The following is a 12948-nucleotide window of genomic DNA, read 5'->3' on the forward strand; positions in this document are numbered from 1 at the left end:
CTCTGAAGGTAATCTATATAATCCCCGCCTACGTTGGAGGGAATTCAAACTCCAGAGGTGGAACTTAATGCAGTAAATTTGCAGCAAGTCAGAAAATACCAGAAAAATACCAGATTTAGGCAAATATACCAGATCTAAAATGTTCATACCAGACACCTTCTGAAAATACCAGATTTGTGAAATCTGGTATAGAAATATACCATCTGGCAACGCTGGTCGAATAATACCTTTGTCCGTTCCATTTTTGAGGAAGTACGATGTGAATTCTCAGAGAAATTACACTTTCAGACATCACGTGTATAGTTCAATCATGGACATGACAGTCCGATAAAAACTATTTGAAATATTAGGGAATTTAGGGAGTCAAATTTACATTAATAATATATGATGGCTCAGTATATTTAGAAGATTTCTAGTTTGTTTTCGTGGAAACCCATATTAGCAGATGCCAAAATTCCGCTTCTTCTAATTCTACTACTGATATGGATTTTAGGCTTAATTTGGTTAACCCTGTCATTAGTATCAATTAAAATATTCAAATTATTTCATGGTACAGTTATTGAGGCAAAATGTATAAATATCTTCGGGAGTGAACCGTTTTAGTCAAAACAGTCCGGGTAGCGAGGAAATTCATTCATGTAAGGAACATGTGCAGGTTTACTTCCAGTTTCCAATTTCTGTACCTATTAATGCCAACATACATACTATAGCATAATATTTAACAAAATTTTATTTTTATTTATCAAATACTACCTCACTATAAACGATTTTTTTGCTTCATTTACATCGCAACGTTCGAAGCAATAGCCAATAATTTAGAGCTTCTCAGCAGAACACCTTTCCATTCATAGAAAGTCACAACCTCCAAAACATACATTTTTACGTTAATATAATTGATTTGCTTCATTTCTTTATTTCTCAAATCACATCTAAAATTTTTGTCAGAAGTATGTTTGTTGTTCGATGGTTACCAATGGCAACTTGTACTCATACGTCGTACTAGAGTGAGTTCACCAAGTTCAGACTTAGTGAACGTGTACACATTTAGTGAATAGTGAACTCAAAATGCTACTTGTCATTCATTGTTGGTTGATCATAATAGGATTCATCGCCGGCAGTTTGGCAGGTGGGTAGAGGAAAGTTCGTACGCATGCAGGACACTTAAAAATAAGACGATTTCTTTTTAAATTGAGCTTCAATGCACAAAATTTTCAAGTTTTTCAGCAAATGGCTTCAAATTAGCCTGATTCTCGCAAACAAAAAATGAAGGTGTTATATTAAGAGGGCAAAAGTACAATTACAAACGTGATCACACATAACTATTAATTCTGTCGTGTGTCTAGTCATGGATAAAAACAAAATTATTTCCTTGCCAGTTTTTATTGACTAAAATGTGTCTTGTAATATTTTTTAAAAAGAGGAGCCTCTTCATCTGAACTTCTGAAGGAATTTCAACTAAATTTAACTCCAATAAACAGATTTATAAGATACGGAATGTCCTGACTTGAAGGATAAATATCTACGAACGACATTATTATAAGAAAACAGCATAAATTAGATGCGTTTCCTTTTTTTCGATCATGATAAATTCGCGAAATATACGCTACTCTTGATTGAATAACATGAAAACTATACTGTTATGTACAATAATTTTTTAAAAGCGAATGAAGAACATGAAATTACACGATTGCACTGTACAACATTTGTGTGAATGGTGATGCATTATGACGCTCAAAATAATTGACGGTCATTGTAGATTTCATTATTCAACCAGTTTTCGAACACCAGGTTTAGCAAGTTCCGCGTTGTATAAAATATTGCGCTAACAATAACGAGTGAAGCTTTGAAATTGATGCAAATTATTAATGATATTTCCAACAAGATGGAGAGACGCCTTGCGACGTCGACGGGTGCATGGCAGCGGGCGCGTCTACCGCAGACGGTGCCACGGAGGGGCGCCCGTGTGAAGACCTGCGCTGTCCATGCGAGAAGTGAGTGGGGGGTAGGAGTGTGAGAAGTGAGTGGGGAGCATGGTTGAACTATATAAGGTTGACCCACGAGAAGTTCCGTCTTTCAGTTAAGCTTTCTTGTTACGTCACGTAGAACGAGAAACGTAAACAAACCCGTCATTTCCATGACGGTTTGGTTAACTGGTTTGATCGCATTTCGGTGATTGGTTAATGCCCGTGACGTCACTGAGATCAGAGACGTCACAGGCGAACAACGAACTATATCCGCAAAAGTGGGCTTTTGATTGGTCAACCTTATACTAGTTCAACCATGAGTGGGGAGTAGGAGTGTGAGAAGTGAGTGGGGGGGTAGGAGTGCGAGAAGAGTAGGAGTGTGAGAAGTGAGTGGGGGTAGGAGTGTGAGAAGTGAGTGGGGAGTAGGAGTGTGAGAAGTGAGTGGAAAGTACGAGTGTGAGAAGTGAGTGGAAAGTAGGAGTGTGAGGAGTGGGGAGTATTAGTGTGAGAAGAGTAGGAGTGTTGGGATTTATCAGATACTCCTAAATTGGTCAATCATATGTTAACATAGAAATTGCTCGTTGATGAATACATTTTTATAATCTCCGGCGCGGCATTGGAGAGATGAAACTGACTTTAGTCATAGCCATAATGTATTCATTACCGCACGCTCCAACAGAGATTACTACTTCAACACCACCACCAGGACGTGCCAGGCGCTGCCGACCATACGTCGTCGCAGGGCGGTCGAAGGTATAGACTCAGAGAGTAGCGCGCACGTGATGCATTCGCTTACATATCCAGTTCTGCCAATACAGGGTATAATTAGGATAAATATATTGGAATAATACTTGCAGTACTGAAGTACTATGATAGAAATCAAGGTTTATTAAATAACAAACTTCAGCCTAATCATAGATATTCATATATAAATATATATGCATTCTCAGTCGGCAACAATTTAGATGAAAACTATAATAGTTTTATGTTTGGACTTGTTAACAATTAATAGCAAGAAAAAAAGTAAAAAATCAACTAATATTCATTTTCCGAGCTGCGTCTGAAATTCATGCAGTGGTTACGCAGGCAACCAAAAAGATTATTGACCAAATTAATAATGTCAATATAAATGCAAAAATTAATCTGCTTTTCACACCAAATAAAATTTAGTCACGTAGACGGTTAGTTCCAGTTAAGGCAGACAAACTACAAAATATTTTTACCGAATGAACGGTACTAATGAAAATGGTAAAATCCACCTGTTTTCCATACTAAATAATATGTAGTTACGTAAAGAATTAGTCCCAGTATAGGTTTAATTACTGTTTGCTGGTGCAGGCTCGAGCGTCGGGGGCTTCTGCTCGCCGACCACGGCCTGCCTCGATGGCCTGGAATGTTCAAACGACCAATGCAAATGTCCAGAGTTAGTAGTCAACATATATGAACTAATTATTAGTGTTCAGCATTAGTACAGCCATCAGCAACCAAAATGTTAAGTATCAACGTTAAATGATGAATCAAATTATACATAATACATATAAATGTTCAATTTCTGAAAACGATAATATTCTAAGTTTTTTGTTCCATTTGGTCGAATTGAGGATCATTTATTCTTAGGTTCAGTATCGTCTCTTGTTCAGTAAATGCACCGATCAGCCTTTTGAAATACTAAAACCATTAGATAAGAAGCTAGAATGCACTACACAGGCTATTCTTACGTTTTAAGCAAATTGAGTTTATCTTCTTGACGCATTGCATCTCTTTCCATTGTTAGATAACATCCAGCACATCATCATTACAGACGCTTTTAATTGTTTTGAAGCTAACTGATTTCCATTGTTCAAGGGGATAAAAACGCTAGCCTGAAATGAAATAACACATTATAAAATTGTGAATTATAATGGATATAAAATGGATAATTTTATTACAATAATTCATCCTTAATTTCTTCCCAATGACATTACGAAAATTTTGTTTCTCATTGCGCCTCGGTCACGACAGAGGTTGCGATTACGTCCCAGACCTGCAAGCCTGTTTCTGCGGTACTGACCATTTCTCGTCGCTGCCTCTGATCCTTGTCTGCATTGTCTGGACGCCCATCAACTTGTTCATCTGGTACAAAGGATTCGCTGTGTAAGTATTTAAGAGCAAATATGATTTATTCAGAATAATTATAAAGTATTACTCTACAGGTAACGAGTTTGGGGTGTGCTCCTGTTATCAGTTATCTGATACTGTAATTTCTATACTATATCTGACCGTAGAACGGAATAAGAAAAATTATAATAATTGCGGCGGAGTAAAACTTTGTAAATAGGGTTATCAGGCCCTAAAATATGAATAGCATTGAGAACAGTTAATAAGGAAACAAACAACTGTATACAATGAGTGAAAGTAGGAACAAAGATTGGGTGAATTATTTCAAAGTTACTGCAAGAAAAATATTACTTGGCAATGGAAAAATGGGCAGTTTCTCAATAAGCACTTTCCCACTCTTTATTTGTAGGACCAACTTTTGTAAACGCCGTCTGCGAAGTCGACCGAAAACTCCACTTCACGCGTCACTGAAGATGAACTCTCCTAAAGTGTTACCACAGGCGGCCGGCCCTGAAGTGGCCGCGACTACACCACCACCGGTCTTCACGGTGTCCGCAGGTCTGTCGCCTTCATCAAATAGTGGCTCGTCCGAACCCACTCATTTCTTTCAGAGTATGTAATTTATTTATTTATTTAATTTATTTATCAGGTATGTAATTGCAGTGTATGCTGCTATTTATTCTAATGTAAATCAGGATCTTCTGTAGCCTGCGGCAATTATAAGTCAGTAGTCGCACGGATTGTAGGGATTGCCTCATATGAGCAAATTCCTCACTAATACGACTAGATTGAAGAACAATGGTTGAAACGTCAGCATGTGCTGGATGATTCACGTAGAAAGGCTCTGGCGACGCAAAAAGATTATTCAAATAATTCGAATCCTCTTCTGCACTATGAAAATATGGCACGTTTTTTGGCTTGTGTACAAGCTTGAAACTATACGAGTGCCTTGCATTTAACGTACGAGTTTATTTAAAACGCAAGTAGAATGTTACACTATTGTAAACATTCATGGATGTTCGAGTCCAATTTTTCATGTTAAAACATTATGTATATATGTCACGATTGTCTATATATGCCATTTTTTGGACCGCATTGAAATCTGATTGAACTAAAAGTAGAAGCACACTGTTAAGGAAAATTCAGAATAATTAAAAAGTCAGCGCCACATACGTCAACAGACGCATGTAGTTCTTCATATTTATATTAACGTAAAGTAAAATTCTTCCAGTAACGATGTAAATGATTATTTTTCGCACACAGCCTCAGCTGGATCGTCAAGACGAGCGAACGTCGTGGCACAGGATGACACGTTGCTGGCAGCAGCAGTAGAAAGCAGGATCGACCAAGCATCGCCTCGCGTCGGTTGAACCAACAATCATTTTGGTATCGATCAAACCTTCCTTGACTGAATTGCATTCACGAGCTAACTCTTCTCAGGATGCATTTAACGATCTAACAAACTTACGTTTGTTAGATATTATTATTTATTAGTATTATAGATATTATTATTAGATATTATTATTATTAGTATTAACCAACAGTTACTTTGGTATCGACCAAACCTTCGTTGACTGAATTGCATTCACGAGAAAACTCTTCTCAGGATGCATTTAACGATCTGATAAACTTACGTTTTATAATTGTGATCAGAAAGCAAATTAATCGTGAGATATTTATTAAATTAATTTCTGAAATAAACAACAGATAACAATAAAACTTAGAATATACCAAATAATTGAGTCTTTGTTGCAATTAACACCGAAAACTTCGAGTGAAATATACCTAACTTTAAATAATGTGCTTAAAAATAATTGCTGTGTCATTCATAAATATATGCTGTCATTTATTCTACTGTAAATCAGGATCTGCATTTGCCTGCGGTAATCGTTGCCAGAACATATCGGTAAAAATATTGAGCAAGAAAACAAGTATGTTTTCTCATTGGCGCACTAAGAATGTATTTCGGAATTAAAGGAGACGTTCGTAGTTTCAAAAAGTTTCCTGGGCCATCTTCTGCAGAACTTTAATAGCTTGATCCAAAGTTGCATCGTCCTGTAAGATACAAACAAACATCGTATTCGTTAACTTGTATAATAAGAAAAATTTTGAAGGAATACATTTGAAATAAAATAATTTATAAGCTTGGCTAGACAGAATAGTACGTCGCGACCAATTTTAGTGGAAAAAATTCTGTAAAATCATCAGATTGTCTTAAATCTTTGAAGCGAATATTGACTAACTTTAATTTCTGCCATAACAGAATACCCTGCCAAAGTACATACAATTATTCAAAGCAATCAACATGGGAGCGCATCTAGTTCATATTGTTAAGTTATTGTTCCATACAAAAGGTGCTAATCCATGAGTATTGAGTATTCGGTTATGGAAACTATAGCGATAATTTACTGCTATTAACCTAGATGAAAAATGAGTTTAGTCACTGGTAGAAATGTAAATGCTACCTTGAAGAAGCAGAACCTAATGTAGTTCTCTCCAATGCTCCTGTGTTGTGCGGAGTAGAAGTGGGAGGGCGGGATAGCGAGCAGCCCGTGCTGCTGCAGAAGCCATTTCATGAAGCGGACGTCTTTAACTTCGCTAGAGTCACTGCACAGATCGAGTTTAGCCATTATCTCCCGTATGTCTGCGAGCATGAAATACCCTCCCTCAGGCACGATGGGGTGGAGACCAACGCTCTTCAGGGCGGCCGCTAATTGATTTCGTTTCTGCTGACACTTGCGCTGCATTGACTTGAAGTGACACTCTGGCGACTGTTGCCTGAGCAGTGCGGTCTCGCGCTCGAAGCTGCGCGCTAAAGCTTCCTGTGGTGGCAGTAGAAGCATTGAGTTAGCAACCCGCAACGCACGTGTGTTCTGCGTGAATACACGTTGAGATTTTTTCCATGTTACAATTGTATTTGAAGCTGAAGTAAATAAATATAATGATTCTTACAATAAAATAGATGTTGATATAGTAATCCTACATTTTTATATAATATTAAATATTATAAAATTTTACATTTTTAATTTACCATGACTTTTATATTTGATTCGATTTGACTATAATGAATTTGGTTCTGTCATCGTAGTGACATATTGTTCATTTAATTTTGAACTAATTAATCTGCAGGTACATAATGTTAGTTTGCTGATACGAAAATTGGCATAAAATTATCACGGGTGGAGCGTTTCGAACACGGGATACATGAAGTTAGGAATACAGCAGCGAATTAGTACTTGTATAGGCGTGCAGACGATATAGCCAGATAGTTGGAGTACATATCTTGGTCCATTGAGGAGCTCAGCAGGTGCAATAGCCCAGCCAATCCTCCAGCCTGTCGCTGAGAAGACCTTACCCGCTGAGCCGATGGTGATGGTGCGTTCCCACATGCCCGGCAGGGAGGCTGCGACAGGTTCAAGTTTACTAGGCAGGGGCCATACTTTCAAAACTCGCTAAGTGTACGTAAGTACTTACGATCTATTTTCTTGTCTATGATTGGTGGATTTTGCTTGAAAGGCCGTCAATGATTGGCTGATGAACTTACGATCCCTTAACTTTTTTTGAAAGTATGGCCCCTGGTCTTGGTACATAATGCAACGCACCAAGAGCTAGTGAACTGTGAACAGGAGGAGACAGTTTGCAAAAAAGTTGAAACTACTGCACCTGCGTTTACTAAGACTGTATGATCATATGGTGGTTTTGGTCCGCAATAGTATGTCTCAACATTCCTGTGCAAGAAGGCGACATCCCTATGCTACCTCTGCACAAACTTTATTATACTTCCATAAATGTACTTAATCGCTGTATTAATGTTACTTAAGACATCCCACAAGACCGCATCCTGCACTTCGTTTTTATCTTCAGAAAAAAGTGATCATCTCCATATCCACTTCAAAGTAGATTATTGCTATACTAACCAACAGGCCTATCCAGGCCTCGGCGACAGGCCTATCCAGGCCTATTCTTTAATGCCGAAGATACTATACTATACTATACTATACTATGCCAACCCAACGCAGACAACGTATGTCGCGTTTGCGTTGACAACAGTACAAAAGTGAGAATAATTTTGCAAGGGAAAATTTCTCTCGTTCGAGCCAAACTATGTGTTGCTGCAGTAGAAATTATTCGTCTATTTTCTTCTCACCAATGCGGACGTGGCTGAGCTCGTCATGAACAATCCATTCATAGACTTCGTCACTGATGACGGCCACTCCGCGTTCTCTGCACAGACCGGCAATCATTTCCAACTCGGGGCGGCTGAAGACCTAGCAGGTTAAAGGCTGAATTCATTATGCATTTCATGGTCAGCGGCTGTCTAGAATTCGCATGAACAAATTCAAACGTAGGTGTAAGTTTACTAAGTTATTTATGTAAAGATTATGATTTAATTGAAAAATCCCAACATAAATTTTTCGCTAATCTGAATAGTTTATTCACTGGAATGTCATAACCTATCGCATCAAGCTGTGAAAGTCTTCTTTCAGTAACACTGGCACTCCTGGCACTCGAAGCACTCCTAGTTATCAAAAAAGTTTTACTTGACAACACAGTCAATAAATTGAATACTTGCAGGTTATTTGCTGGAAATAAAATTGGCATAGAAACACAAATTTCCTTCTTTTATCTACGAAGAATTGAGGTAGTCGAGTCAGAGCAAACTTTAATAAGCTAGAAATCTAAAAGCTAAAATTTCCAGATACTTGATTGTCCCTAGAAAGCGAGTTAAAAATTCTTCGTGTTAGAAAATGATCCTTTCCAAAGAACAATCAGTAATGAACAGTAAACACGAACCTTTCCGGTAGGGTTGTTGGGGGTATTCAGAACGAGGACTTTCGTCTTGGGCGAGAAGGCGGCCTCCAGCTCGGCTGCGTCCAGCGTCCAGTCGGCCGAGGAGTTGCTGCGGTCTGAGCTCTACAGGCACAAGGCAAACTCTACAAGCACAAGGCAAACTCTACAAGCACAAGGCAAACTCTACAAGCACAAGGCAAACTCTACAGGCACACTCAAGGCAAACAATTACGAATACACTCATTTTTTCCTTGCAAATGCATTGCTGTAATGCAAGTTAACAACGTTAAGTTTATTTAATTACAACAATTAGAAGAGTTAAAATAGGTGAATTGGTCAGGAAGTCCCTGCTAGGAGTCCACAGAAATTACGTAAGTTGGGGTCCATTTCCCAAACATTTGAAGCGCAAATTATTTTAACACCATTGAAATTTTATTATTATTTACATTGAAATATGAACCTAATATTGATAAAGATATCAGCTATAAGATCACAGATATCAATCATAGAAGAGAAACACAGCCCGTAGGATACGTGTACTTAGGCCGCAACGTGTACTGGGCCGCTATGTGTACCCAGGCCGCTATGTGTACTCAAGCCGCTACGTGTATTCCGGCCTCTCCAGTAGTTTATAGTGAGACCCTTACATCTTTTCAAAATTTCCAATTCAAGTGTTGCAAAACCCTTCCCCTACTTGATAAAGAATGTAGTTGCATTCGAAACGTCGTAAATTACACGTATAATAATATAATAAAAGGTCCTTTTGAAACCTTATATTAGAATTTTCTAGTTCTACCAAAAAACTAATTCGCCGAATAGAGAAAAACAATAAGAAAATTGTTAATATGAAATATTCTCAGGTCTTCGATGAAACCTCCATCAGAGAACAACTTCAGCCGAACCTCACGAATGTCTAGCCGCTACGTGTACTTGGGCCGCTACGTATACTTAGTCCGCTACGCGTACTTTTGAGTTTAGATATTCTGGCCCAAGACAGCGTCTATAAGAAGACCTCGAGCTGCAACTCACGGGTCTGAGCGGCACGAACACCGGCGTTCCCGCCGCCAGCAGCACCTGCGCCAGGTATGCGTCGTAAAATGGCTCGATGAGAATCACTTCATCGCCAGGGTTGATCAGACCTTGGTGACATTTACAATATAAATTATTACCTTCATTTGCATTAGGATTATTTTTTAATGTATTGTTGGTAATAAATGTTATGGGTTCTATCGAACTGCGAGCATCTTCTGCTTTAATGTTATAATAATATACGTTTAAAAATTACTTTTTAAAGACAACACTTCCAAAGAATCCAGTGTCTCCAATCTTAAAGATGTACCATGAATTTCTCATTCAATTTTCGAATATTATTAATTTTTCAATTTTTTTAATATATAAATTTTTAATATATAATTTTTTTCAAAATTATTTATTCTATTATTTGATTCATGCATTGCCTCTGACTCCACACAAGTGTGTAAAATTTCAGATCAATCAGACGGATAAAAGTGTGTCAGATATCAGTTATAAGATTAGGAGCTGACAAAATTATTTTTTCAATTTTTTTAATATTAAAAAAATTTTTTTTTTTTAATTTTTAAAATCTTTTATTTTGACATTAGATTCATGCATTGTCTCCAACTTTACACAAGTGTACAAAATTTCAGATCGATAGGATAAGTAGAAGTGTATTAAATTTAGATTACAAGATTTGTAGCAGACAGACAGACAAACAGACAGACAAACAAGAAGTGAAGTTAAAGAGAAGTCTTGTAATAAAAACTTGAAACGTTCGTCTTTGACGATTGCGACGACGAATTTAAAACTGCAATACATGGACTTAGTTCACCTCGACGAAGGAAAAATTTAGTATTTGTTTTCACTTGCACCAAGCCTTACAACAATCTTCTGTATACCATTAAGAAGCGCTTTACTTATAATGGTTATTTAACTGACCCATGAAGCTGACGAAGAGTGCCTCAGAAGCGCCTGAGGTGATCATGACATTGCGCGCGGAGTTCAGCTGCTCCTGACCCAACAGCGGCCCGTACAGCTCACACAGAGCCGTCGTGAGGCGAGCATGGCCCTGTGAAGTCAAATTCCAACAAATTCTCACAAAATTAAACTAAAATAAACCAAAAATGTTACTCGGTCTCCTAACTGGACAGTCAGAATCACAAAATTAAACTAAAATAAACCAAATATGTTACCCGGTATGAAGTATCCTAACTGGACAGTCTAAAGTGAAAACCAATTCGTCAACAAGATACAAATTATGAATTGTGTAAAGAATTTTGTAGGAGATAGTGAAAATACGGCACTAATTAATCATACAGCAACAAATATCGTCCGTAATCCTTATTGAAGTTTTTATTTACTCTATAGCTTCTTTCAGGCAATGTTATTTGAAAAGGACGATCGCAATGGAAGAACGACGCTTAATTTTTGCAACAGAATTCTCTACATTTTACATACGGCAGTCAATTTGTGCACAAACTGTAGTGAAGTCGATTGGAGCAAAAAACCGAGCGAGACTTACGAAGCCTTTGGCGTACTGATGCACGGAGTAGTCGCTTTCTTCGCTGACATCGATCAAATCTTGACGAACCTTTGCCGGGATGTCGAAATTTGGAAAGCCAACTCCTAGATCAATGGGCTTGATCCCACGAGACAACGTATGAACATCGTTCCTGAGTCGGGGAAATTGATATTCATGTTCTGATGTTCATTATGCCCATTCCAATTGGATTAGATACATTATAGCCGTTACACTGGTAATTCCAACGGAATAATTGAACAAGCAGTGAAATGGTAAACTTGAACTTTAGTCATAGTTTCGTAAATGTTGGAAATTTAAGAAGCAATATCTGCGTTTGAAATTATAGACGCCATATTGATCTTGCATTTTTTTTCGGCTGGAAATTGTTTTTAACGAGAGAAAATGTTGTAAACCCCGGATGGAAATTGAAACTGCATGAACTCAACAAGCGCTGAAATTTGAGAAAATGTTGACAGCATTATAGCCCAAGGATGGAATTCATAATCTATTTTAAATTAACAAAGTATTTGATAGTAATATTCAAATTTAATGTTGATATTATTATGTATTAATAAATTTTATTTCGGTTATCATACGCTTCAGCAGGCGCTTGAGCACCTCGCAGTCGTTAATTTCGCCACTTCAACTAACATCTTTAAAATAGTACGATTTTTGTATACTTTCCATCTAGCATTCAATACAATCCTAAAATTAAGAAGTTTGAGCAGTACATTGCAAGTGTGCATATGATAAAATGATAATAAGCCATAAGAGAATTCTCAAACATGATTAGATATTTACCAAATTGACGTCGTCAAGATAGTTGACTCGGTTCTTGACGCTTGGCGGAAGCCAGCCTCAGCCATTGACGCAATGTCTCCCTGTCACTTACGTCTTGGATTGACTGATCAAAGAAACCCACTAGTAGTCAATACACGTTGAACTATGGCAATGTTAGTTCAAATTTATCAACATTCATTAGGTAAATCAGTATGTTATCGTCAGTAAATGCAAAACTTATCGTTAGCTCACGTTTTCTCGCGATAATTGACTTTCTTCAGTAGAGAGACGAGAGTTAATATTCTCAAATTGAATTCACGACCACAGCAGACTTGAGATGCCGCCTCTTAGCTTGTATTGGATGCCGCCTGTTCAGCAGAGCTTGAACGCTTGTGCTTATCTAATCAGACATTCTTTCACACTGAATGATTGCATCCATACCCATTGGTTAGGTTAGTTGGCCCTAAAGTAAAACACGTTTTATTTTCTAACGTAGTTTTCTATTGTACATCATCACAGTACATGTATAGCCAACATGGTTATTCTAAAAATATATTTTGGTGATACGATACTGTACACTATACCATTAGTAATACTTCTTTCAATATGCAATAAAAACCAGTTTCAACCTTTCAACTGCTCTTTACGGTAGCTAAAATGTTCACGTGGGTGTCTTCTCCCTATGTGGATAAATTTGGCAAGTCAGTTATGTATATGTGACACTATACTCTATAATGGTATTTGGACATGCGAGTTTGCAACCTCAAAATTTTTTGG

At 37.6% G+C, this 12948-nt stretch overlaps 2 protein-coding genes across 3 annotated transcripts; one reads left to right on the forward strand and one right to left on the reverse strand.

The window, feature by feature from the left end:
- Positions 1–1035: 1035 nt before the first annotated feature.
- LOC108670771 lies at positions 1036–5580 on the forward strand. The gene is made up of 7 exons (XM_018158262.2): positions 1036–1126; positions 1883–1991; positions 2644–2717; positions 3303–3387; positions 3966–4097; positions 4471–4619; positions 5325–5580. Exons 1-7 carry the CDS (start codon positions 1066–1068, stop codon positions 5429–5431), a joined length of 717 nt encoding a protein of 238 aa, XP_018013751.1. The 5' UTR covers positions 1036–1065; the 3' UTR covers positions 5432–5580.
- Positions 5581–5722: 142 nt separating this feature from the next.
- LOC108670770 (kynurenine aminotransferase) lies at positions 5723–12602 on the reverse strand. Of its 2 annotated transcripts, XM_018158261.2 has the most exons (10): positions 12424–12602; positions 12193–12295; positions 11392–11542; positions 10809–10938; positions 9882–9991; positions 8856–8975; positions 8209–8329; positions 7298–7464; positions 6527–6883; positions 5723–6116 (listed from the first exon to the last, which is right to left on the reverse strand). In XM_018158261.2, exons 2-10 carry the CDS (start codon positions 12255–12257, stop codon positions 6054–6056), a joined length of 1284 nt encoding a protein of 427 aa, XP_018013750.1. In that variant the 5' UTR covers positions 12258–12295; positions 12424–12602; the 3' UTR covers positions 5723–6053. The 2 variants fall into 2 exon arrangements, with proteins under 2 accessions (XP_018013750.1, XP_018013749.1); XM_018158260.2 differs by having other exon boundaries at positions 12193–12602.
- Positions 12603–12948: the final 346 nt, after the last annotated feature.

Source organism: Hyalella azteca, unplaced genomic scaffold, assembly GCF_000764305.2.
Source record: "Hyalella azteca isolate HAZT.00-mixed unplaced genomic scaffold, Hazt_2.0.2 contig14808, whole genome shotgun sequence".
NCBI classification, from domain to species: Eukaryota; Metazoa; Arthropoda; class Malacostraca; order Amphipoda; family Hyalellidae; genus Hyalella; species Hyalella azteca.

What these genes read in the sequence shown, in the direction of transcription:
- LOC108670771 (XM_018158262.2), top strand. Translation starts at nt 1,066, where the DNA reads ATGCTACTTGTCATTCATTGTTGGTTGATCATAATAGGATTCATCGCC. An exon ending in CATCGCCGGCAGTTTGGCAG is followed by an intron (nt 1,127 to 1,882) that starts GTGGGTAGAGGA and finishes ATTTCCAACAAG; the next exon opens with ATGGAGAGACGCCTTGCGAC. An exon ending in GGTCTTCACGGTGTCCGCAG is followed by an intron (nt 4,620 to 5,324) that starts GTCTGTCGCCTT and finishes TTTCGCACACAG; the next exon opens with CCTCAGCTGGATCGTCAAGA.
- LOC108670770 (XM_018158261.2), bottom strand. Translation starts at nt 12,257, where the DNA reads ATGGCTGAGGCTGGCTTCCGCCAAGCGTCAAGAACCGAGTCAACTATC. An exon ending in TGTTCGTGCCGCTCAGACCC is followed by an intron (nt 8,976 to 9,881) that starts GTGAGTTGCAGC and finishes TTGTGCCTGTAG; the next exon opens with AGCTCAGACCGCAGCAACTC. An exon ending in CCAACAACCCTACCGGAAAG is followed by an intron (nt 8,330 to 8,855) that starts GTTCGTGTTTAC and finishes TTAACCTGCTAG; the next exon opens with GTCTTCAGCCGCCCCGAGTT.